Consider the following 26,706-nt stretch of genomic DNA (forward strand, 5'->3'; position numbering starts at 1 on the left):
AAAGAGGAGAGATGAAGCTACTTTAAAGTGTTGCCCGTGTGTTTATAAGACTATATTAGTGTCTCACTGGTGCTTTGATAGAGCTTGTACCATCAATTTGCACAAAGACTCTATCTTTGCTTACACAAATCCCACCTCGGGGTTATTATGAATCTGATTTATTTGCTCCGCTTATGTTTATTATTGTGTTTTATGGTTTATATTCTGTGTTAAACGCCATCAATAGGACTGCAGAGCATGTGTGTCTCATCCTGCAAGGGATGAAAATGGTTTATGGAGCTTTGAGTGCCAATAAACAGGCAGCCACAGCCTTTTGGATGTACATCTTTAATGTTTTATGCATGATGAACTCAATAGTTTAGCACAGGTTCAAGGCCAAATGGTAAGCGCTGACAGGACTTCCCGAAGGCAGCTGCACACTACAGGCACAGAACAGAGATTGAGCTGTGTGCTTGAGCAGGGATCCTGTCATATTTAGTTGATCTGTCTGCATGTGTACCTGCCAAACAGACAGAGTGAAGCAAGACACAAACCAAACAAAACATACAGGTTAGGCAGAAGGAGCCAGTGTCTCCTCCTCTGCCTGTCCAGTGGTGATCTGGTCATCTGGACACAGTCATCCTGATGCTGTCTTGGACCAATAAAGAGGTGTGGTGTGAGAACTGTAGGCCATGTAAGTGATCTGTTTCAGACAGGAAGAAAAGCAGACAGTCAACCAAGGACAGCAGGACAGATTGATGTTATCACCAAAGCAGTGTGCACTGACATGCACTCTTCAAAATGTTCTGTAGCAGCCAGCAGTAATAGGAAAATAAAAAAGCAACCAGCAGGATTTTCTTTAAATAGATCACCGCCCAATCGATCACAATATCGACCATTGGAAATATACAGCTGTACTGTTTTCTGTTGAAATGTTTCACCTGCTGAAGTGCTTTTGATGCATGACTAACCAGTCAAACATGTACTGCAGAATGATTTGTCTTTTGTAGTCTAAGAGCTACTAAAATTGACCAAAGGAAAGCAAACAAATCAGACCATTAGGAGTGTTGTTTGTACTGGAGACATGTTTTATTCCACAAATATCAGCAATGTAATAGCAATATCGTGTGTTTCAAGACTAGTTTCACAATTACCCCTGTCCATGTGGTTCAGTAGCTAGTAGTTAGGAATTTATTAATGCTTTATAGATCAACAATAAGACATTAATAAGAACATTGTGAAAGTCTCTTTAGCTAGTGTGTGTCCTACTCTAATTTAAGTTTGTGTGTTTAATTAGCTCTTTAATTAATCATCCAGGACAGTTTGACCACTTGCAAAACTTAAGAAAATTTGGACCAACATCCATTTATTATGAATGTATCAACATTTATAACTGCAGTTTTTTTTTAATGTTATTTTTTCCACCGCCACCACCCCTCTTTGTCAAACAGCTATTTGAATACCTATTATAATTACTTTTAATATTATTTGTAACATATGAATGAATATGAATATTATCAACATTTATCGGACTGTTTGGTTAAACAATTATGAACAAATTGTAGTGGAAGTACCCTATGAATGATTCATGATTCAGACAAACATTTATAACTGCATACATCATGGCTGATTATCAACTGATTGTATTATGACTCTTGATTAATGACTTTCTAATAAGGCAGCATGATGACATAAAGAGACAGCTAAAAAGAGAAGGCGAGGAGAATATTCACCAGACAAAGGGACCTGGCAACACTAATCTGTAGCTCTCTACTAATCTATAAAGCATTACTAAACCATTTATTAACCATTAATAAAGCCATTAGTTATACATGAATAAAGTATGCTTTACTAGAAAGTGGCATCATGCAACCTAAAGTCCTGAAATAAACAGAATAAAATAGAATGCAGTGCTATGACTATGAAAGCACAGTTAAAATATTTTTTCCAAACTGCCAAATCACTTCAACATATTTATTGCTTCAAGGCCAGGTGAGAATGATAGCATCCATCATAATTCACAGACCCAGATTTCACAAAGTTTATATGCCAGGTGTAAATGAGAGAATGTGTGGATTTCCTCGTGTTTCCACCCTGGCGCCTGTCTCTGCTGTGAGTGAGTCTTTGATAGCTGTTACACTGTGAGACAGACAGGCCTGTGCCAAGACGATGGCATCAAAAAGCCGACGATTGACAGCTACTGACAGCCATCTTCCTCCTAAACACACTTCAGGTCCCCTGCGCGCGCGCTCTCTCTTTCTCTCTCTCTCTGTCTTTTCTCTCTCTGTCGGGGGAAATTGAGGAGACTCTGAGATAAAGAGAGGGATGTCGTAAACTGGCACCTGTCATCGTGTTTTGTTTTGGTCAGGGTACAGAGAACACTTGGAAAGTTTTAAAAGACATTTTGAAGGATTTAGTACTTTCACAGCTACAATTTGAATCTCCAGGTGATCTACACAGTCCCTGACACTGGTTTGTGTCATTTTTGGGCTTAAGTTTAAGCATAAGTGACGGTAAAATAGAAATGTACGTGTAGGATATATAATCAATAATTTTGCATGCACACAAATGAACAGCAATTAATTTTTGTCATTAATTTGCCTAAACATGCTAAGACAAAGTATTTACCGGAAATATTTAGCCGTCTTAGTTTTGTTTTCCGAGACATGCCACCTCAATGTGAAATGCTGTCACCAAGACCGAGATGCCTGACATGAAAGACAAAGAAAGTGAGATCTTTGGCAGGCAGATATGTACATGCAATCACACATATACCTACAAAAACAGGCATGGCATTCACGCGCGCAACCACACATTCAAATTCATACACGTTGCACGCCACATTTGTGCTAGCATCTAAGCAAACACAACACATAAACATGCACGCACCTGGATTTCTCAGGTTGTTGCTGTGTTTCATCAGCTTCAGTCGCAGGAGCCAGTGTTTCTTCACCATGTTCAACCTGTGAAGCCATTATCTTCCGACACACTTATCTTCCTCTAAATGATTTCTCTTCATCTTCTGCAAGTCACCTAATCAAAGTTGAAAGAGGAGAGCTTAATGCCATTCAGAGATCTCCTTGCTTTCAACTCCATTCACTGTCATTATGAAAATGAATGGCGGCAGCTGAGAACTCAGATGTTCTTTCATATCATGACAGAGTGTCTCTTATTGTGTCTTATGATCTTTACTGTTGCTGCCTTTGACTGAAAGCCCTGGTTGGGGACTCGACTAATCACGTTTCACATCTTACACATTACATTTGGTTTCTATATCTGCTTTGTGTCTCCCTTTCTCACCTGCTCTCTGTCTCGCCGCCATATGTGTTGCTCATCGAGATCATTAGTACGTGTTGAAAAGAGCACAGACAGAAGGGAAATATAAAGTTTCACTTGTTTTGAAGCTGGTGGTCTCTTCGTGTAATGACAGAGCATCCAAGGACTCTAATAAGGCGGGAATTGTCAAGTTCCTCATTGGGCAGAGGAGGAGGAGGAGGAGGAGGGGGAGGAGGGGGAGGACTTGAGGTAAATGTCTCTCTACTCTGGAAACCTGGCATGGATGTTCACAAATGTTACTGTTACATGTCAGCACTGCAAAAACAAAAACAATCCACAGTAGCTGCAAAAAAGTGAAGTGACTGACTTATTTCGAGGTATTTACGAGGATTAAATTCAAGGTGTCCTCGTTTTTAGAGTGTTCCATTAATAAGATATTATACTGAAGCAAGTAAAACTATCTCAGTATAAGCTCAGTGTGACACGTTAATTAGTTTTCGAGGTCGTCATGTTTTTTTGTTAAGTAGAGGTGTTGACGTTTCTCAGCACAACTCTGTGAGTTTGTCTTTGGGTTGTCAGTGCTGTTCAAGCAGTAACTTCTGCACAGTGGAAATTTATTTAGAGACTTTTTTTTTTATTGAAAGAACCTATCACCAGCTGTATTTTTTTAGAGTTATCTTCCAGATGTGCCATTGTGAGGATGGGATGACATCTCCATCTCACCCCTAATCCGCGGCCGTCTGCTGTGCGTGTTTGCTTAGGTTTTATATGTGTTTACAGAGAATGTAATTACCTCTTTTAGACATGCAGCTGTTAGAAAAACTGATTTTATGGATCATGGCCATTGCCAAAAAATGTAAGCTCCATGGGCTTAATTTGTCAATTATTAAATCATAATTACATTTCCTTTAAAGCCATTAGCTACAGGGTTTTAACAATCCTTTTGTGTTAGTACGTTTTAACTTTTTTCTGTGCTTTTCACAAAGAAAAAATGTAAATCTTAATGATATGTCTGGATTATTTCCCCCAATTTAGCTAACAAAGTGCAAAGATGATTCATGGCAGATGAAGGCATACTTCATAATTAGATTACAGCTTGATGGACTAGAATTTATTAATTATGAAGACACATGCACACAGCCTTTAACGCAATTTTTCTCCACAGTTCCTTTTTCCCCCTACGACCTCATTGGCACATTGCTCATTCATCTGTAGTCAGCTGCTGGGTCGAGTTACCAAGTTGTGGTAACACATTGTTACAACAAATTATGCAAGAGCACGGACAGGGCCAGCCTCTAAGTGATGGCCACAATATGCATTTGCCTTTAAAACTTAAAGGGGGAGTTTAATTTATCGAGGGTGTCACATGGCAGGAGTGAGTAATTATTCCCAACACCCCTGTGGACCACAGTGGTTAATGTATTCCAGGGCCCTAGGGGGAGCTGTCAGGAGGAGGACACCCTCACTGCTGCTCTGCTCACTGACCATGTTGGATGGTTCAGGACAACGTTCCCAACACACAACCACAAATCACTGTCGGATGGTATATAATTGTGCTTTTTCCCCACTGAAACCTCTTCTCTGGTTTTCAACGTCTGCTGCTCTGAATTAACACTAGGGTGTCGATTTTATGTTGCTTAGGATATGCTTTCTAAAGTTTCTTTGAGATACTTTCTACTGCTTGAGAGGCATAACAATTGCTGGATGAGTATTTATAGTAGGTTTGTGTTTGTACACCTGTTTTTTTGGTTTTGAAGTTTGAGCAATCAAACATTTGTGTTGAGACAACCATTGTTTTGTCGACTTCCTGCCTACTGTTCAATCTGAGTTTCTGGCAACTGGTCATTTCTTGTTCGAGCAGCTGTTGACAATAACTTATCAAGCTGGAAAATACAAACTCTCCCTTTGATCTCTGCATTGTCTAGGGAAATGGTCAGTAACTGGGTCAAATTGGTTTTACAATTCTGCTTCCCTTGTAACCCACTTAAGGTAACAAATGGGTCGACAATATAAAGGTTCAGTTATTTCTGTGTTGTTATCTCTGCCTTCTTTGTTTGGCCACAGCATGTGTATAATTTATAATAATGATGCATTCAATTATCTTTTCTCAGCAGCTTTAAAGCTTTTTATGTATCAATGGACCAAAAGTTCACCTCGGCTCTACAGAGCATTTTAGCGTCTTTCAGCACATTGCATTTATTGAGTTTGTGGAGAAAAAAACAGAGCTAAAAGGAGAGTGCACGTTTTAATGGTGACCAGAGATGCAATTTCAAATGCTCCATCTCTGCTGGTTGTGTAAGTTTAGAAACTCTTTGCTAAGTTTCAACTTAATGGGTAATAATATGTCAGTGTTGTGTTTACCGCTTGTTTCCACTGCCCCCAAGTGGCCAAAGGAATACAATTAATGTAGGTTTAAAGTATAAATACTTGAAAGCAACTCAAAGCATTTGTTTCTGAAAGACTAAAATAAGACAAAAAAAAAATTATTCTGCTTGTGGATCCTCATCTGCATCTAAATACAGTACACATAGTGACAGAAAACCATTAGGACACATGCAAGAGATTTTTTAAATTCAAGTAAGGGATTAAGTTTATCACAAAATAGTGAAAATATTCTTCTTTAACCCATAGCCTCACCTTATTTCTCTTGAGAGTTTTATGCTGCTAACTGACAAGTAAGCACTGAACAACCCGTCGTCATGAGTTGACACGGTTTAGAACAGGGTGTCGGGGGCATTTGTCTGGAAACCACTTTCACAGGGTTCAAGCAAAGTGTAAGTTTTATTTCTAGTCTCTGCACTACCCATGAGTGTAGCTTGAAGACAAATAAGAGGCTTTGCTCTTTTAAACAGCACTGATAATAACTGTGCCTTTTGCATCCATGAGAAATCTCCCATTATCTATTGATTCAGTCTCACCCTGTGTCTCGGTGACTTACGCCTCCCTCTAATTCCCATTACCGGGAACACTGTACCCTTATCAAGGGAAACAATAAGCCACTTGTCAGCGCAGCAAGAAAATATGAGGAAGCATCTGTCCGGTCCAGAGGAACTCATGACTCTGTGGTGTAAAATTGCTCCGCCTCCCTCCTTCTGTCTGCCCTCCCTCGCGTTAGCCCTCCCCCTTTGTCAGTCCTCCCCATGACCTTTAGGAAGGCGTGGTGGCAGGGTGGCAGTAGTGGTGTGGAGGCAACTGAAAAGCAAAGTAAATCTGATCATCAGGGGATATGTTTGAAATTGAATTTTGCTCCCTCTACGGGAGGCCGGGTTTTCACGTGCTGCAGTTTGGGGATATGTGTGGGATGCACAGGTGGCAGACAAGGGAGGGGAAAAACCCACGCTTTCTTGTCTTCCACCCCCAAATAGAAGCCCTGCTCCTGAGCTGTAAACCTGTCACAGAGATATGTCTCTGTCGATGATGGCATCCAACTTCTTTTTTTTCCAGCCGCCTGTGTGCTGCATGGACTGGCTGTTATCTCCTTCCTCCCTGCTATGTCTCCCTGCTCTTTAAGACAAAGGGTAATAAAGCTATAAATTGTGTGGTCTGCGGAAGGTATGGACATTCTGTCTGGGAGACGCTGTAAGAACTGCCATAAAGCACCCTCAAAGTCATAGCTAAAGATTTACAGTTATTTAACATCCTCCTCTTCCCCTAAATCACAGTGATAAGAGAATTAAGTGATGGCTATAGGTTCTTTGTCCTTAGTCTATTGATTTTCTTCGCCCCTCAGAAGGATCCTGAACATTATAATTATTGAGCCCTGCAGTTTGATGCAGGTTTACAGAGTAGGAGAGGTGCCCTCAGTTCGATTCTAACACAGTTAAAACAAAAGGCACCCGTTTTTCAATTTGGTAATGGGCTTCCAATTATGCTTCATTTACCTTGTTTGGCCAGAAAATGGTTTATCTGAGGCCTCTGTGCTATAAACAGCTTCTTAGTGTGGTGACAAAACCCCAGTAACAGCTCTATTTATCTTGAATCCAGGGCCCTGCTTTTTCAGCAATTATTCAGCCGTGCGGATAGAGGGATTTTTTTGCAACATGGTTTTTCATTAAGAGCGTGTCTCCTGTTGTTGGTCATTTTCTCGATACAGTGATCTGTGACATCATGAAAGCCTCTCTGTTAGATAAAAATCAAGATCAACTGATGTGTGACACTGTTTATCCCCACATTATGAAAGCTTTATCCTCAGTGCACACTCTGGATCTGAAGATAGAACATAACATCATCTTGTCTCTCTGCCTGTGTGTGTTTTAATATACGTGGCTTTACCCACCTCAAGTGTTGACTCCTTGTTTATGAAGGTGAGTGTTCTGCCAATAGAAAAGCTCTCATCTCCCATGAGCAAGGCATCTGATGCAATATGTCATCAATATGTTTCATCCACAGCAGACTAAGGACAATTCAGCAGCTGCAATCTTTCTCCTGTAGTAAACAAAACACATTTGATACAGTATTTCTCCATTTCAGGACAAGTGTGAGTCTATTCAGAGGTTTGGGTGAACATGGGCATTTTTGAAAATGCATAATATTTAGATGGAATTTGCGTAATTTTGGGACCTTGGATCTGCCCATTATTCTTGGATTAGGAAGTTGTATTTTTTTTACATTCACCCATTTTGGTGAATTTCAAATGATGATGTCTAATTGAGCCTGAAATTAACTGTTTACCATGTAACTAAGAGTCCCTATTTTAATGTGACATATGAACACAAACTACTGTAGATAGCAGCTTCTCATGTTCTTCCAACATCGGTTAGTCAAAAAAATGCATGTTAAAGTCAGTGTAAAGCAATGATATATATTAGTTTTTCACACCACAGAATAATGTGTTATTAACCACCTGGCCAAATTTGAATGGTTAAAAAAATCACAGAGTAAATAAAATTAGGTTTCAAAATCATGGAAAAACAAGCAGCATTCTGACCTCTGAAATACTTGGGGCGTGTCTGCTGAAGGCGCTGAAAACGCGTCCCCAACTGAACAGCCTCTACACCTTTGAATTTAACAATGCTCATGCTAAGACAAGCAACATGGATGATATTTTAAAAATAAAGTAGGAGTGCTAGGAGCTACTGTTTAATCTGGAATCTATTTTATAAGTAAATGTGGATTTATTTTGGTAAAAATGTAACTTAAATGACTAGTCAACAAGTGATCCATCACCAATGGATCAAATGACTTCGTACAGGCCTAACATGAAATGGGTTGGTAGTAATGGTGAATCTACCAAGAAATTCAGCAATTTTAAGCCATGATAAATTGACTGTACACCATCTTTCCAGCACTAAACTATATACAGACAACAAACTGGTGAACATGGTAGGTCATAGTAGTCTACATAGTAGTATCTAGCAGCTAACAAGTCAGATAATTCCCTCAGGAGTTGGTGGAGACTTACATTCATCAGGTGTCCAGAAGCACGACTCTGTACTAATGCTGTTGCTAATGCTTCACATCCTACTGTTAATAGGCAACTGTTTGCTAACACCATGTCAACATATCAACTTTATATGACGATATGTCAATGTTGTGTTTACATCGTGTTCTACTGCCCCCATGTGCCCAAAAGAAAAAAAAAATGCTGGTTTAAGGTGTGGTTAAGTTTAGGCAACAAAAACTACCTGGTTAAGGTAAGAAAAAGACTGTGGTCATGTTTAAAAGAAACCATCATTGACTCCACCCAAGAGGTTAAGTGCTTTTACAACGTCATACTACTTCTGCCTTTTCATTCTCACACAGGTCGGTCTGTATGACTACAAGAGGTCAGGAAAACCAGTGCTGTAGTTTTTTTTTGTATGAGGGCAGTCTCAAACTAGCAAATAGATAGCCACAAGTACATTCTTTTAAGTATACACTACGCAGATACGCTATCTCTCTCTTTCTTTTAATTTTCTATCTCTCTTTTTTATGTAAAAAAACACACACAGAAAAACAAACATGCACACACACCCACACATGCCTCAGGCGCCACAGAGGGCCACAGCCCCACTTAACAGAGACGCAGGGAATATAATTAAATCATTTACCTTTGATACTCAGCCAGCTTTGTAATTAATTAATTCACCCAGGGTGTGCAGGAATTACATTCGCAGAGAGACGGGGGTGGAAGAAAAAAAAAAGTCTTTCTACTGCACACTTTGGGGACAAAACCCAGCTCTGTGCCCTCCCCCGTCTACCTTGCCGCAGAAGCGTCCTCAGAGACAGGGAGTAAAGAAGTTAAGTGCTTCTCTAGTTGAAATAATGACCCTGCTCTGATGTTGTAGGCCTCATCAGCCAGAGTGCCTGAGGCCAGTGCAGGCTATGGCAGGAGGACAGGCCTTGCTTACACATCCCTCTCATTTGGACCTGACCTTTGCGGTGGCTGTGATGTGGGAAGGCGATTGCTGTCAACATCATCAGTGTCACACGGCACCAGAAATAGCCTCTGTGCAGATCCGCAGTACCTTTGGAAGAGCAGGGCATAATGAACACTGGAACATGGATACAGCTTATGATGTAAAATCCAAACAACATGTCAAAAGTTGCCTTACGTAACAAACAATAGTGACAATGTCTGCATGGCACTGCAGTCAATAAAATGTTTATTGTTTCTGCAATAGAAAATGATTGTGTACAGTTCTTTGTGTTTTGTTTGCAGGTACATTTTGCAATGAATTATGAATTATGCATTATGAATAAGTGTTTTTTTGTTTCTTTTTTTGGAATGTACTTTGTGCTGTCTCTTAGTTGTTTGCCTTGGGTGTGTTTTTGTTGCAATGATTATCACATTTTTGCATTGGATCTGAGTCAGTGCACCTCTGTAGCACTCTGTAAGATGCTCAGAAGGCAGCCTGAAGCAAATTCTTCAGTGTCATCCTTTTCCCTTTCCAAGAACATCAAGCATTTGAATCAATGAGCCTTCATCAGCTATCTAATTTTTCCTCTCCTCCATATCGCTTAGCTGCTGCACTGCCAGTGAACTAGAAAAAATACAGCAGTGTTGTTTTCATTTTTTTTTTCTCTCCAGGTTTGTAAATTACTGCTGCGGCAAAGTTAAAAGCATCTGAAAACCACTTCTGTAAATTATTGTTGATACATTGTAATGAATCATATGGACCTGCGAGAAGTTTGATTTATAATTTGGGGCTGACTGCGTGAGGATATATTGCCCTGGGAGCTGCTGGGAGGATTTGGTGGGCTCCATAGTCACATTCATCATTCTATACTGAAGTCATTTTTTAATGTGTACCACTATTAGGTCTTGTACCATTCTACCTATAATATAACCATACCACCTCTTGACTGTCAGCCTTTCAGTCAGCTGTAGTTTCTTTAGGGGTATGTAATGTTTCTGATGACTACATCAAACTGTTTTCTCAGGGAGCTGCATAGTTTTATTTTCAAATACATGCTGTGCCTGTGGTGTGTGGTGATAGCAGGCCTTATTTTGTGCAGTTTTCCATTCTGTTATTGTTTTTCATCAAATGAAGACTTACATTAATGCCTAAGTGACAATTATCATTAGTTTTATGATAACATAATCTTAACACTTTCCAGAGTTTTCATGGGCTTTATCAGCAAGACTCTAAAAACAAACAAACTAAACAAAACTCCATCCACTGATGAAGAATGTGAGATGCAACTGAAAGGAAAGCTCCAGAAAAAGTTTGTAAGTTATTTTGTAAACTACTATTTCCAAGGTAAAGAGTGAATCCATGCACCATAAGTCGTCTGTTCTATTCCTCTTAATTTGTTGAAAACACTGGTAATGCTTTATTTTATCCACTATTTAGCATTTTTAATCAGTATGTAAAGAAAATGCTAACATTATAACCCATTTTATAGTAGTTGCATGCACATAAAAGGATACATCTTCATTTTTATTCATACATTTGGACCATATATAACTCTAATATATAACTATAAGTAATTCTTATCATGCTTTTTGTGATATTCTGTTCTGTTTTTATACTGTTATGCTGTCAGATGTCTATTTTAAACATGTTCAAAGTAGCAAAACTTGAGGTGAATGTATGTAAAAATGCTCCCTGCAAGTCAAAAGCCATGGCCTGCTCTGTATGCTGTGTTTACAATGTTACAATTCTACTCCCTCCTCATGATGACATCACATTGTTGACACATACCAACAAATGACAAAAGCCTTTGTTGCTAATGTTGTACCACAGGATGTTTATGTTGTCCATTTGCATATTTCAGATCAGATTCAGGCTCAAACACGTATGGATAAATTTGATAAATTTATATTTCAAGTAAAGAACGGGAAAAAACAAGTAAAATCTTACTACTACTGTTTGTTTATATAGCCTTTTGAACTGCTGGAAGTCTACCAATGGAGCTAGCCAATCAGAACAGAGTGGGCTCATTGGGAGGGGAGCTCTTAAGGGTGTACTCTGCAGGATTTGTCGGCTGCTGAAAACATACTGCACATGCTCTATGGACCCAATGTGCCCATGGAGCATGCTCACTAGAGGCTTCCACCGGCCGAGACAGCTAACCTTTGGTTTTTGGTTTAGCTTCGGCTAACTTGAATGGAGATAAAACAGTTCAATTGCGTGGCTTTTCCAGACTTTGGAAATGTGATCGGACCGAATGGATCAAATTCTGATAGAGTAACAAGTCATATCCACTGATTTACAGGTGTCTCTTTCACAATGTAAGTCTATGGGAAAAAGTATTTTTGAGCGCAATAGCATCACATGACATTGTAATTACACAGTTTGGCCACTATGTCAAATTAGCTTCAAACCCCAGCGCTTTTCCTGTGACCAGTTCTCTTTATACATCCATCGATGTAACCTGGTCGCTAGATAGTGAGTCCCGACCTCACACCCGCGCACTGTTATTTAAAGGGGGCTACACACCAACTGCCCAAAGGCAGATGCCCAGAAGCGTCCCGAACACAGCAAAATAATAAGAAAATGTGAAAATACAGGCAGAGGGTAGGGTCTCTGTAGGTATATACATCGCCACACACTTATTATTTTTCAGGAATCCTGCGTAGTATACCTGTTGAGACAGGAGCTGAAATGGCTTGTGTCAGACAGAGGCTGAAATGAGGGGCTGCATAGGGCAGTACAAGATAAATAACAAGGTTTTTGAACTGTAAGTCATGCAAGAACATTCCTGTAGAGCCCCAGAATATAAATATATAGAATATATATAAACCTGAAAAGGGACATAAGAGAGTCCTTTAGGGTGACAGACATGCAGTGCAGATGTTAAGTTGTCATAAGTTGACATTTCAGCAACAAAATGCATTCCTTATGTTTACAGTTCACTGCTTTTTAGATCTATAAAGATAGACAAATAAAGGAAAAGGCTGTGAAACTGCATTCAGATGTTTGCGTGGGAAACAAAATATAAAGAAAATATAATTAAACAGTTAACTGAATATTGTAATTAAAATATGAAAAATCCAAATATTAAAAAAAAAAATTCAGTGTGGCACGGATGTGATGCAGGTAGTCTTTGACTCATGCATGAGATATATGCCATGCATGACAGCCAACAACCTGAATAGATTTCTTTGTGACTTTGTTTTCTTTGTTTGGTTACAGCTACAAGCTTTGTCTATTAGAAAAGAACACAATCCTAACCTAAGCCTCCAGGTCAATTAATGCATGTATCAGATGGTAAAAAAGGAGGGCTTTTATGCCCTGTGGCCATGAGCCTACCAAGAACAGTCATGTGGTGAGAGTATTTACATCCTTGTGAGATTTAAAGAGCATTTACCCAAACCATATGCTGCCTTCATAATGGTTAGTGATATTTGTGTGAATGCGCCCAACAATTAACAAGGGAGAAATGGGGCTGGCGTTAACCTCCGGGTGTTCCTTCAACATTAACACCCCTCTCTCTGAACCTCATCTCTCCTTCTGCCTGCCCTTCTCCCTTCCTCCCTCATCGAACTCCCTCCATCCTCTCATCCCCCACCTCCAGCCCTCTTCTTCCCTTGTGCTTGAGGTCCAGTGGAAGTGATTTATCTTAGCGTGAAAAGACTTGTGATGACGCCGAGACAGGAGGCCCTTGGCATTGAATGCTTCGATGGCGTTTGCATGAAGTTCACGGCCCCGGAGCCACGATAAATGTCAAGTGCAACAAACGTCCTGTAAATAAGATAGAGCACTGCCAAAGCCACAGTCTGCTTATTGACTGCCCGAGCAGAAGGTACTGTCTGTGTGTGTGTGTGTGCATGTGTATGTGTGTGTGTGTGCCAATGTATAAACCCAACCTTATCCTCCTTTTATAAAAGGCAACAAATCTTGGATTTCATAGACACAGGCTATACTCTCTGAGCGGTTATGAACTTTCCTCTGCAAGGGTTTTATTCGACAGCTATGTAAAAGTGTAATGTAAAATGTGAAGGTGAGGAGCAGTATGAATGTGTCAGTAAAAAACTGTATGTTCTCCACATTGTTCAGCTCAAAACCTGCTTGCTTCAGTGTAAATCGACAGAGTGGTATTTTTATTTTGCATCATTTATGACAGAAAACTGCTGAAAGACACATTTCTTTCTTGTCAGAGGTAGGAAGATTGAAGAGTGGCTAAAATCTAAAGTTTCTCCCTTTCACACAGCTTGATTTAGTCAAAATATGAAAGTAATACAGTTATTTTCAAAGAAACACCTCCAATTTTAGATCATGCTCACTACTGCCATCTAATGGATTCACCCCAGTTGGATGGAATATAATTTAGTAGATGAGGAAATTTATGAAAATGGCCCCTGAGTTGTTTCTGATCTCAGACATTCTTTAAAATTACAACAGTAATAGTGATATAAATAAACCACTGAAATGTGATATTTGTTGAACAATGAATGCATGATATTGTCAGTCCAGAACACAGTGTACATACAGTAGGAGCTGCATGTGCCTCTGTACTGTAGATTACGCGCATACTTCTGCCATGTGCTCATCCTTTCTATACAAGCCCTCATGGCCTGAGGCCCTCTGCTATAATACACACCATGACTGTTCTTTAATTTCTTTCAGATCAGTTCAGTCCACACTGCCTCAGTCTGTATTTGTGTGGTAGTACACCTTTATTTATACAACATCACCTACCAGAGATAGAGGCTGAATTCCCCCTCTTTTTTTTTTCTTTTTTTTTTTTTTACTGAGTTGACAAGGTGCCTTTATTTAATTCCAAAGATGTCATTTGAGGACTTGGCGAAGTCATCGTGGGACTCGAGTGCATACTTCAAAGTATTATTTTATTTGATCAACCTCTCTTACTTCAGGAATTTCCCTGTTGGTTGAAAACGAGGAACAGAGCAGGAACAGGGCTCCGTGCTATTAGAGTTATCTGGGGAAGTACAGTCCTGCATATATCACCTCCGCCTGGTGTCATCCCCAGTTGATAAACTGCATTTCCTGTCAGAGGAGGACACTGAAGGTTACAGCTGAGATTAAAAAGAACAAAACAACCTCCCAAGCTGGAATGGTGACACATTCTACTTGCTGGAGCGCTCCAAATCATGTTGATAATTCAGACGAGCAGGAGTGTATGAACCCTTGATGAATTCTCCAGCGGTCCCTAAATATGGATGTAATGACAGCTTTTAACATATTTGAGACTTTCAACATGAGTGAGAGCATCCAAGCATGGGGACATGTATTCACACACTTACGTCTGACATAAAACATGCAGCAATATGCAAACATTTGCCTACATGCACTCAGCTGATTAAACAGGCGCATAAATTATTGTTCTTGTCATTTTTTTGATATAAAGGCACAGGGTTGTTCCTCTCTCTATTGAATTGACTCACAAACATCACCACCAGTACTCAGAGTTGGTTCTGCTCAGAGAGTGTGGCCTGCTGTATATCCAAGCCTTAGCAGGGACCATAAGCTCCGTTTGTTCTCCAGCTCCAGACACACTGATGCAATTTATGAGCCTCTGGCTGCAGGCTGATTAGAGCAGTGCTTGTAAAATGTATTTTGGCATGTATGCAGGGTTTTACTGGAGCTCCCCCTGTCACACATATCACCCAGACATCAGCACTGAAAGAGAGAGGTGAAACAAGAACAGCAGAGGGAGGGTGGTGGTGTCAGTGTCGAGGGAGGGCATTGTTTAATCCTCAAGAGCCTCCATTTTGGAAATGGTTTCCCTCAGCTGTCAACGCCTTGTATTTTTTAGGGACAAACACTAGATGAGGTTTGATAATTATCTATTACCTTCATATTACCTTCACTGTCCTTCAGCTCTGGTAATGCTGAGTTTACACAACAGAATTGTAGCCCTGATTTTCCACTCACCAACCGTTTTAGGAGATTATGGACAAAAGCCCCAGATCAGAGGCAAATCGGTGCTCGAAAATCGGTGCTCAATCACTATGTGTGAACTGTTCAAAGACGCAATCCAAGAGACTTGCCAACGCATCGTGAGTCTAAATATCTGGACCTGTCAGGGTGTCCAAATCCTGTAATGTGAAAAATGTTGTAACTGACAGTGAGGGCGGCGACAAGCTACAGCCAATGAGAGCACAAGACACGGGATAAGGGGAAACCTGGGGGAGGAGTCGTAACACCTGCAACACGACAATATCAACAAGCATTGCTACAACAAGTGATCTGCGGTCTGCTTGGACCCAAGAAATGGAGGAAAATTTAGCTGAACTTTGGTACGAGCACCAATGTATTTTGGAAGAAAAAAATTCTGTCTCATACATGGTATTGGGCCATTTACTGTGTCACTTCTCGCATGTGTTTTCGTGACAAATCATAGTTTGGAGACCAGACACACTCGTCGGGGATTCCTCCTGATGAAAGATCTCGTAATGTGTGACTTCCTGTCGCCCATCAGTCATGTAGTGTGCAAACCACAACAACTTCAAGATTCCTGATTACAGGACAGAAAGTTGTGTAGTGTGAACAGTACAGTGATCTGATGACTTTGAAAGTCCTGTAGTGTGTGCTTGGCATTAGGTTACTATACATGTGTCCAGTTTTCTGTTTGTTGTTGTTTTTTCCATGACACTACTATTCTCAATAAATGTGCTCTGTGAGATCATATTTCTTCCTCTTCCTCAACAAATACTCTGCAGCTCTTGATTTTCTTTTCAACCAGACAATACAACAGCATGTGCACGGCGTCCTGGCCTTTATCCAAAACTTGTCTCAGCTTCTCAGGAAGTATCCATGAGCTCTGCTACCTGTCACCCAACTTTCAACATGATTTGTGACAGCACCGTCTGACCAGAACAATTGCATTAACAAGCGCCGGAAGGCCCTGCCTGTCAGGCCCTGCTGATACCATGTGAGATCTTTATTAAATTACAATTATGAGACGACAAATCCTCTCATTGTTCCACCTTATGGACCGCGCTTGGACACGTGCCACTGTCACATGAACATGGGGTGAGTCATTTCTCAGGGACGGGTCTTTACCCTTCTGGCGTCCTGTTCTCCAAAGCAAAAAAAACCTGCTGGGAGACATATGAAGTGAGTACACGCTGTGTCAAAGACAATTAGATTTGCAAGAGAAGCAAAGTGATTTTCTTAGACAAAACCATATTTCTGTGATACCATTATCTTGTAGGTTACTTATTTTGATCAGTGACTAGCTATAGCTTCATTTTTGGCCATGCACCTTCAGAGGTTAGTTGCCGCAATACAGTTTACAATAAAACTTGTTCACAGCAGATATTTTGACTTTTTATAGCAGGAAAAATACAGATGTAATTAATAGCATTAATGATAGCTGCATTCTGTTTAAGTGAAGTAATTCCACAGTCCTGGTATCATAGCCTACATGCTGTCTGACTGGGTAAATGAGTAAAAGACAAATGTGAACCAGCTGCAATCACATTTGGGGATAATCCAGCCTTTGAAATCTCCTGATTAAAATATATGGGTATATAAAATATGGGTCAAAATAGATTATAAATGATATTCCTGTATTGACTGAAGCTGGCTTTTTAACTAGCTTCTTTCCCTTTTAAAACAGAAGTTTGAAACTAAATGTCTAATTCAACATACTGTAAATATCTAATAATACCCTGAAATTTTACTTGCACTACGCCCAATAGTGTTATGATGTCTTTAATTTGTTAGATTGGGTGCATGCCTAGGGTCAGCACTGACATCACTCATGGGATCAGGTCTAACTGTAATTAGGCACTGATGCAACACACCTGTGAGATCCCAAGAGAGCACCAAGCGAGTTGTGTTATGTCAAGACATTCAGGAAGGGTGAATTTTATGTTGTTGTTTTGGTCTGTTTAACAGTTTGGAAACTTGACAGCTCTTTTATCCATTAAAAAAACCTGAACTGTGGAACGGGCTGGCTAAAGACAGAAGAGGCGTACCAAACAGACAACTACTACCACCGAAGGCCTTCTAGGATGACATGGCGTTGCATGATGATACCAAGTCAGGTCCTGTGGCTATGGGTGAGTCAAATTTGTTCTCCCCACACCAGGAAACATAACACACTCACAAGACACAAAAGGGAATATCCTCATGTCAAACTTTAAACACAGAAGTAGAAGGTGGGTCATGTTTTCAAGTTTCCCACATGAGCATAATATCTCACCATGTAACAGAAGTGTCAAATAGCAAAGTTTGTAGGCTAAAGAAGCAAGGTAGGTAGTAGCTAGCAACCAAATAGCTATCTTAAACTTTCAATATTCCCATTATATGGATTATATTTATATATTTAGTTTTAACACAGACACAAGTTGATAAATATATTTTAAAAAGTTACTCAAAAAGTGCTTGCTCATAAGCCACAACTGTGAAGTACACAAAGTGACGTTCTCATACATGTTCAGCATGTAACAGAGTCCCTCTGATGTAATTCCAAGCTAGACATTCAAGTGTTCATTAGCAATATTGTCAAGCAAGTCCACTAGGAAGCAAATAAACAATTACTCGGACCAAACTGCCTCGGTGCATTAGCGTTATTTATGACCCTCGTGTAAATATAAATTAAGGTGAATAGGAAATGAAGTCCTCTCTAGGGTGTCATTCAAGTCATGCTGGCAAGCAGTAATTCACAGATGCAGAAAACAATGCAGTCTGCATATGATAATGCCCCCAGTGGATAAAATATGCCTGATACTTGGCGCGTGTGCGGGCCGAGGCAATCACATATGCAGAGAAGCAGCGAGCACTGCGGAAGGATCAATAAAGTGCATAGGATTTGGGATTTATGATGACGTCCTATCGATCAATTAGAAGCTGACTGTTCAAGGCACTCAGAGATGCCAATGGGTATTATAACTAAATCAGAGGTTAGACAGAATTACTGTATAACAGAAGATAAAGTATAGCATTTCACTCTGACAATTACTGTCCCACCTTTTCAGAGGCTGATGATTATAGACAAAGTGAGTGTTTCTATGCATCTTAGTAAAAATTGTAAAAAGGTTGTAAACCAGTGTGATCCAGAGACAGATTTAACCCCACAAAGCTGAAAAAGACTATGAAACATGAATTTATTTGATAGTAAAGCCTATGTTGCATACTATGCATACCTTGATTTAAGTTTTACTCTGCGAAGCTTCATAGATTTTTGGTCACTGCATTTCCACTCGTCTTCAAGAACATACCTACAAATGTCTGCGAGAGGGCCAGAATGAGATAGACAGAGATAAAAACCCTCTTCCTGTGACTTCTCAGGGGGAATGGAGTCATTTAGTAGATTTCTCTCCATGCGCCTATCACTCAAACTGAGCTGCTTTCACCACACAGCTGATAATCATACATATTCTATGCGCTGGAGCACCATAAATCTCTGTCCCTGTTTCATCCCTCCGTCATTCATCAATCACGCAGGGAGCAGGATGAAACACCGCCTGCTCGAAAATATATCATATTAGTACCTGGGATGTTTACCAAGATAATGCGAGACAACAGCAGAGGGTGAAATATAGCATAGCTGCATTCCTTAAATTAAAACCACTCCTCCTTGCCTTCAGACCACCCTCTGCTGTGGGAGTCTGTGTCTCATGTCTACAAGGCATCCTGAAGAATGTGCCCAAGTGCCCTTACCCTTCCCTCACCTTGATATATAACTAAGTTTTAGAGGGGACAAGATGCCTGAACAGAAAAAAAGCATAAATATGAGACAATATAAATTAAATATTAGATTTGTATTCAAAACAACAGTAACTACTGTACTATGGTAGTTATTGCATACGTTTTGTCCTCAAATTCTGACTATTTTAGAACCTCATCCCAGACACCACTCAAGGGCAAATGGGTTACAATAAATCGGGGATCAGAACTAAATTGGGCTACATAAGGCCAATACTGATCAATTAAAGAAGGTCTTAATTGGCTCATACCTGATTGAGCAGACATCCCTACTAGGTATCCCACCAGCAAAATTGCAATTAATCATCAACGTTTGAATAGGCTTCTAATACTGTACATCTATAATTCACTCTTCTTTCCTTTCTTCCATTTTCTTTATTGCTTCTCTGATGACATGATTTTTTTTCAATATTAAATAAGTTTCATGGAACTTTGACTTAAATGTCACTTTTTCATTTAATAAGCTAGTCCATCAATGTTGAACTGTACCTGAGTTACCTGCCCAAGTGCAACCTGTACAACTATCTCCCATGCCTATATTAGGTGTACGTCATAATCATAGATGTATTAAGAGAGCTGGATATAGAGCAGGAAAACCAGGTTTGCTGAAAATTTTTCTCAGCAACATACAGTATGTAGACCACCATGTATTGCTATTATATAATGGGGAACTGTAAAACTGTTGACACCACACATCGATCAACACACAAAGACAAATTATTAATGTTTTATAAATTTTCCAACCATGACATTTAATATGTGTTAAACTTAGGTAGTGTATGAAAATAGTATGTGCGTGCCACCTCTGCTAGGGGAAGAACACCATTGTAATGGACAGCACAATGCAGAAGCCAAGCAGGAAGTTCATTTGTAATATGCATTCAAGGGTCAGATTTCTTCAAAGATAAGTCAAAAGAGACACAAACAAGAGAACAAATCAGTAGTTTGTACGACATGGTGTTCAACCAAAGTGGAAAGGAAAAGAGTTCATCGTGAACTATGAAATGTATTCATAGTGTTGTTTGTAAACATAAAATATTTCTGAAATAGTTTTGTAAAGAATGAAAAAAGAGTGTTTTAGAGAGAAGTTCTCTACAAACCTGGCTTGAAGTGGTCGTGCTTGTCAGTTCCAGAAAGTTACAGAAATTGTCAGACTGATCCCAAAGTTTGGTGTCTCTACTGCTACAGCCATCAAGGCCTTAACATGCAATGCATACTGGTAAATATGGGCACTTGAGTAAGCAGGAGTCAGTTTTTCTGTCAGTGTGAAATATGACAAAGTGATAAAAGTTTTAACAGATTACATAGACTGTCAGGACAGACCAGACTGGACGTCCTTATTATCTCACTTGGAATTTCTCTCTATATATTTTTTATCCGGCTTGAGCATTGCGTTAGCAGAGATTTTCTGTCCACTTCAACTGACAAGTCAATGAAACTTACATTACACTGCATCTTGTCTCACATTAACAACACTTATACTATTGAATTTCCATTGGGATATGCTGATGACATGTATCATTCTGAAAATCATTAGATGCAATTACCTCAGGGTAACAACTCTTAGCCTGAGGTTCAGGCTAAGATTCAACAATGGGGAAAAAGATGGAGTTCTTCTATATCAGTGCTGTGCATCACAGTGTAAATATAAAACTGGCCACATTTAAACCAAAGGTCAGTGTATGTTTTGAGAATGTTGCATGGATTCTCTAGATATTTGGGTTTTGCACAGGTTTTCTATATCGAAGTTTACCCAGTACAGTAAGCTACAGACTGTTTATAGTACTCCACTCACACTGTAGGTCCTTTCCCTCTCAAGTATACCCCCTTTTAGATTAGAAATGTAATTTGGGGAGATGAATGTATTCTATTCCAGTTTGCTGTGATCAGGAGTACTGCTGTGCGGAAAACAGCATTGCTTCCCGATTATTGAATTTTTATGGCCAGGTAATTAATTGCAGATTCCCTGTTTTGTTCTATTTCTTCCTCTCTGACATTTTAATTTCGACAAAAAGCCACGGTCTCCACACGGCCCTTCTCTGGATATCCTAATGGCCTATAAAACATGATGACTTATAGATATGGCAGAGACTTCACTTCGCCAATGATTGTTTGAAACCTTGCTGATCACACAGAATTTAGTCCCCCTCTTGCTTCCTCCCTCCCGCCATCTCATCCCTGCCTTTCCTTCCCAACCTCCTGAATTCATTTCTTGTCAATTAAACTGCAGCTACAGTGTCTCATCTGAAGAATAGGAATCTATCAATGTGTCATCGACCGGGAATTCATTATTGGATGCGGCCTGGTAACATTTCAAAAGCAGCGTTTGGGCCATTACTCCTTAAAGACGATTGTCATTACTTGACCAGGCAGGCGAGTGTCCTTGGCTTGCATTGCAAGCACTGCATTTAAGGGCAAGGGGGAATCAATCGTAGTGGAGGGTGACAGACGCCATATCTCAAGGCAGACAGGTTTGAATGCTTATATCAAATCAGAATCATTTGCCGGCAAAGGGAACATTAGTTACCCTGGTGTCAGGAGCACATGTAGGCCACAGCCAGCCATCCAGGAAGAAAGAGAGGGAAGGCGGTGTGTTATTTTATGCAGGTATTCTAAAATGTCCTGTGATATTGATGAGCGACTATAAAGTATTATACTTCTCTTTGTGTAATATAAGCATATTTAATGCTTTGATTTGTACACTCTGTATTTTATTCTTTAAAAAAGATGTGGTTTTATTTTTTATTATATACAGCGTGTAGTGGACAGAATTGGTTTGCAGAGAAAAAATATTTCGTAATAAATTGGTAAAAATACTGCATGTTCTAATGCAAATTCAGCAAGATTATGCTAAGACTGTGGCTCATTACATTAGGCACTGACAGACAGAATTACCATTTAACAATAGATCCCTATAACCCTGTAAGGTACAGAGAAGAGGTTGATATGAATAAGTCTAGTCTTTGGCTGAAACACTAATCTTTCTTGTGTTCCCCGCTACTCTAATATGTCCACAGGATAGTGTTTATTTATCATCCCTCCTTTGCTTCTTTCTGCTGTCCCCTCGTCACGGCGCTCTTTTCTGCTGTGTAAGCACAAGTCTGCACAACATATCACTCCTGAAGTGTACCCCCTCCTAACCTTCAAGAGTTCTCCCCGCACAGTCTCCACGGCTCTGTAATGGCTGACGCAGTTACCATATTTCAGCCCTAATTGGGTCGAAGCTACAGAGCCAATTTGGGAAGGTAGTTTGGAATAGAGTTCCTCTGCGACATTGTTAGGCATCGGGATGTCTTCTGTGTTGCCAGGTGTGGATTGTAATTGCCACTGAATGAAAAGAGCACCTCAGAAGCGGAGGGCCGTAGTGGTTTGTTGGGTGTATGGGGGTGCTTTATCCACAACAGTGTTTTCCTCTGTTTATGCTCAATAAGTCAATACAGACAAGATGAGATTAGGTGACTTGTCTTGTTTACATCTTTTAGGTTTGTTTTTGGGGAGCTCGGTTGTCCTGAGAGAACAACGTTAGTTCTATGCAGCCAAGTTGCGCACTCATCAAAATGACATATTACTTACCAAGCATCCGCTGTATTCTATTTTCTGCCTCCATCCTATTTTCTTCTGTGTTGCAAATGTGCTATATCGTCCATGAAGCATTGCTCAGAGATGAAGATGCGTCTCACTGTCTGACCTTACATGCCGCTCCTCAGAGCCAGGATCTATGGCAGCCATTTTCTCTCTAGCCAGTCATGAAGAAGCAAGAGATGTAAATGTCAGTCTGTGTCTCCTTAACACTCAATAAAGGGCTGGGATTCGGCCCTCCGCTCCGCCAGTCGATTGGCCATCTAATGAGGAGGGGCCTTACCATAACTCTACAAGATTCACTACTGTTTGTGTTTCACCAGAGGCCCTCGCACAGTAATAATTCCAAGTGGATAAATGTTTTCCCGATAACAAGCTGAAATAACCTGTCGGCCTGAAGTTGATGTAGACAAGAAGAATCGCACAATTAGCGATCAGTGGGGATTTATCCTGGTAGCAGGAGACACAAGGCAGGAGGAGCTTAGTCCTTTTCTCTGTCTGGCAAATATCAAAGCTACCTTGCTCAGATGTGCTCTCTCTTCTGTATTTCCTCAACCTGTGTGTCATCAGTCACAGGCTTTACCTTTGTAGCAGCCGTCTGTGTTTTTACCTCTAAATGCCCCCTCACAGTAGCATTTAGCTTGTTAATGTAATTGAAGTCACTCTGAGGGAAGGTGTTATGGATGATGCTCTTGAAATGAGACAATGCTCCCTAATCTCCGTTTATCTAGAGGCTACTTCCCACCTTGAAAAGTAGAGGTTGCACAGGAATCAATTTAGATTTGTTGAAAAGATAATAATAAGGAGGAATTTAAATTAAAGACATCAGTTATTTCAAATAATGTTAATGGTTCAATCTTCAACTGCTTTTTAACTGTAATGATTACACAAACGCAGACAAACCTGTCTTTTATAGCAGCATATTTGAAATTTTGATTTAGTTTGCTAATTGGCACTTTTCCTGCAATAATTTTCACATAAAGGTCTTATTTAAGTATCCCAAAAAGACAGAGACATTGTGTCAGACCATTATGCGTTTCCACACATTATAATGTTACAAGGCACTCTAAAGTTGATTAATAACAACCAATTTCGTCATAAAGAGGTAGGACTACTGTGGCTATTGTAATTAACCTTTAAGTGTGATGGACTTTACCATATATTGCCCATTTCTATTACTGACCCACATATATCACGCTAGAATATGCAGTCGCTCCTTGCATTTGAGGCCTCCCAGGAGCCTCAGCATATTCTGTGTGTCCCATGACATCATATCCCCGCGGGACTCTGAATTATCTTGTTTTCGCCAGATCTCTCGTATGTATTTTCTCTGCTGTTCTTGCACAAATGTATCATTTAAACCATTAGCAGCACCTAGCTCTTTCATTAGAATGAACTATATCATCCCCTCCCCAGAGGCACCCGCAAGCCACCAGACTGTGAGAATACATTTCACTGAGAGGGAATATTGAAGGCGGCACCATGCCTAGGTAAAGTATTACTTAATTTATACTGCTAATGTATAACATTGATTCTCTGTGGGGAAAATAAAGGACAACATATTTTCAGAGCCCACATCATTAAGGTTTAATAATTTAGACCCAGTTAGCGTGATAATAAATATACTGAGGGAACTTAAGTGAGGGTTTTGGTGATGAATGCAATTAGAAAACGTTGCACTTACATAGAAGAGTAATATGAATGGGGTGTAGAAATTAATTGGAGATGGAGCAATGGTGTGGCCTGCGGTGTTTCACAGGAGGGATAAAAAACAGCCTATTTTTCCATGAGCCCTTCCAGAATACTAACTATCCCCTGTACGCTGAGTTTCCTTATCGATATCTACATAACTAACAAATGTCTGGCTTAAAAAATGGGCTCCAATTCTTCTTCTTTTCCAGGCGCAAGTTTACCCTCTAGAATTAACAGACGATGATAATGTGCATTTGGGATTCTTGTGAAGCATTTCATTTTATTGCGGTTTGGAGGCATGGCTCCATACATTACCCATCGTGGATGTATTACGTCATTAGCCCTGGAATAATGTGATGCAGACCCCAAGATTCATCTGCTTCATATGTATAAGCAGGACTGTGATAACTATCCAGAACTATTTATTTCAATGCACAATTCCAACTCCCTATAATGAAAGTGTATGATAAAATGGAAAGCAGTAACGAAAGTCAAAAGGCAAATCAAAGGGTTTAACTTGTGTCATTTTAAAAAGTGGTCAATATTTTACTTCTGTTTTAACCAATGATTACTGAAAACATCTGCTTCCTAAAATGTTATAGCAAAGGTGTCTTTAAATTAACTGCTATCCTGGATAATAAAATATACACTAAATGTAACACAAAAGTTCGTAATATGGCATGTTTTTGGTACAGTAAGTAAATTAAATCTCCTTACAAAAAATCCCATTGCAATTAAACCATGTGGTCCAAAATGCACCTTATGAGGTGACATCTGATGTTTAAAATTCTGTTTGTTTCATCATAGTGGTTATCTTGACTCAGTTGTTATCTTGACAACTTATTTTTATTCCAAACAAACCTCCAATGTTGCTAATAAGATATATATTCTTAGTGCCAAGAAATTACTTAAGTTATTTTTATCTAAAATCCCTTTCAAATGCTAATTTTTTTTGTCGGTTTGCATGTAGGCCTGTTTATCTGTACTTGTTTGCAAGCTTAGAATTATTGCAGATATTATTTGTTAAACCTGCAGTACAGAACTTTTATATATAAATGAACATTACATTCAAGCCCTTGCCAAACAAGTCCACACAATGCTGATTAGCCTATCACCGCCAGCTATATCTCTCTGTATTTCACAGTATAATATAGTGTCAGGTTTGACATTGGCCAGATGAATACATACTGCGCATGCTCTATGGACATTTTAGAGACTTGAACCGGCCAATCCAGCTAACTTCTGTTTAGCCCTCTGCTAACCTGAATGGGGATAAAATAATTTAATCACATTAAATGCCACAAAATATCCTAAAATTTGATTATTTCGATCTATCAATGCTAATAACCATTCTTTTAGCAGAATCCCTGGTGTGAACGTGAGGGGGGCAGTTTCTGTCAAGTTATAAGTGTTTGAAATTCGGGTGAGTTGAAGAACAAATTTCTTATGCTAATACTGAACACTAAACTAATTGCCAGCCACTGTGAGAAGATATTACACCATACTTACTGTTTAAGTTCAGATACTTTCGTAAAAAGCAATCAGGAATATTAGAATGTTGTCCTAATGTTTCCAGCGTACTTTGGTGCATATTGTATCATTGAATTAATGTCCTAAAAAGATTGCTAACGCTAATCGCTAAGCTAATTACTAGCTTTGGTTGGTGGACAGCTGATAGTGTTGTGAAGAATTAAAGGTGCAATGCACTTATATTGTGACATTCTAGCCATTCGGTTTTAGTGAGATTAACACACCTTAATGGTTTGTAGTACAACTATATTGTGATTGAACAGATTTTGGTTGTTAAAATATAAATATTAAGTAAGAAAGTAGTGATAATACAATTCATGTTAAGGTGGAACACATTAAAATTATATAAAAAGGGTTAAAAAGGATTGTTAAAGGGAAAAAAAATAGGGGGGAAAATATATTTTTCATTTATTCATTCAGTTTCATTCAATTCACTCAATTAATTTGTTAATGCTAAAATACCAATTGTTGTGATATATAATAATCCATACCGTTGTAATTCATTTATTAGTGCTAAAATACCAGTTGTTATACATTATAAGATGTTCTAAATGAAGAAGTTAATGAGGTCTAATGTTAGAAACAGAGAGTGAACTGAATAACT

At 39.5% G+C, this 26,706-nt stretch overlaps 1 protein-coding gene and 1 long non-coding RNA gene across 5 annotated transcripts in view; one reads left to right on the top strand and one right to left on the bottom strand.

Moving 5' to 3' along the window:
* Nucleotides 1-321: 321 nt before the first annotated feature.
* On the bottom strand, nucleotides 322-26,235 carry LOC121911620. 2 transcript variants are annotated; one of them, XR_006099913.1, is made up of 7 exons: nucleotides 26,082-26,235; nucleotides 22,875-23,037; nucleotides 9,609-9,701; nucleotides 7,532-7,680; nucleotides 2,869-3,012; nucleotides 2,608-2,687; nucleotides 322-682 (listed from the first exon to the last, which is right to left on the bottom strand). It is a non-coding gene; the product is annotated as an uncharacterized LOC121911620 (long non-coding RNA). The 2 variants fall into 2 exon arrangements; XR_006099912.1 differs by lacking the exons at nucleotides 7,532-7,680; nucleotides 9,609-9,701; nucleotides 22,875-23,037; nucleotides 26,082-26,235 and adding an exon at nucleotides 3,280-3,445.
* Nucleotides 17,359-26,706, top strand: part of lrmda (leucine rich melanocyte differentiation associated) — a 269,087-nt gene continuing 259,739 nt past the window's right edge. Inside the window, exon 1 of one of the 3 annotated variants that reach the window (XR_006099911.1) lies at nucleotides 17,359-17,653. Coding sequence is in view for 2 of the 3 variants with exons in the window: in XM_042433268.1 (XP_042289202.1) it covers nucleotides 17,606-17,653 (48 nt within the window). In the remaining variant the exon portion in view is untranslated. The remainder of the gene's footprint in view (nucleotides 17,654-26,706) is intronic. The other 2 variants (XM_042433267.1, XM_042433268.1) reach the window with 2 other exon arrangements.

The sequence above is a fragment of the Thunnus maccoyii genome, chromosome 14 (assembly GCF_910596095.1).
Source record: "Thunnus maccoyii chromosome 14, fThuMac1.1, whole genome shotgun sequence".
NCBI classification, from domain to species: domain Eukaryota; kingdom Metazoa; phylum Chordata; class Actinopteri; order Scombriformes; family Scombridae; genus Thunnus; species Thunnus maccoyii.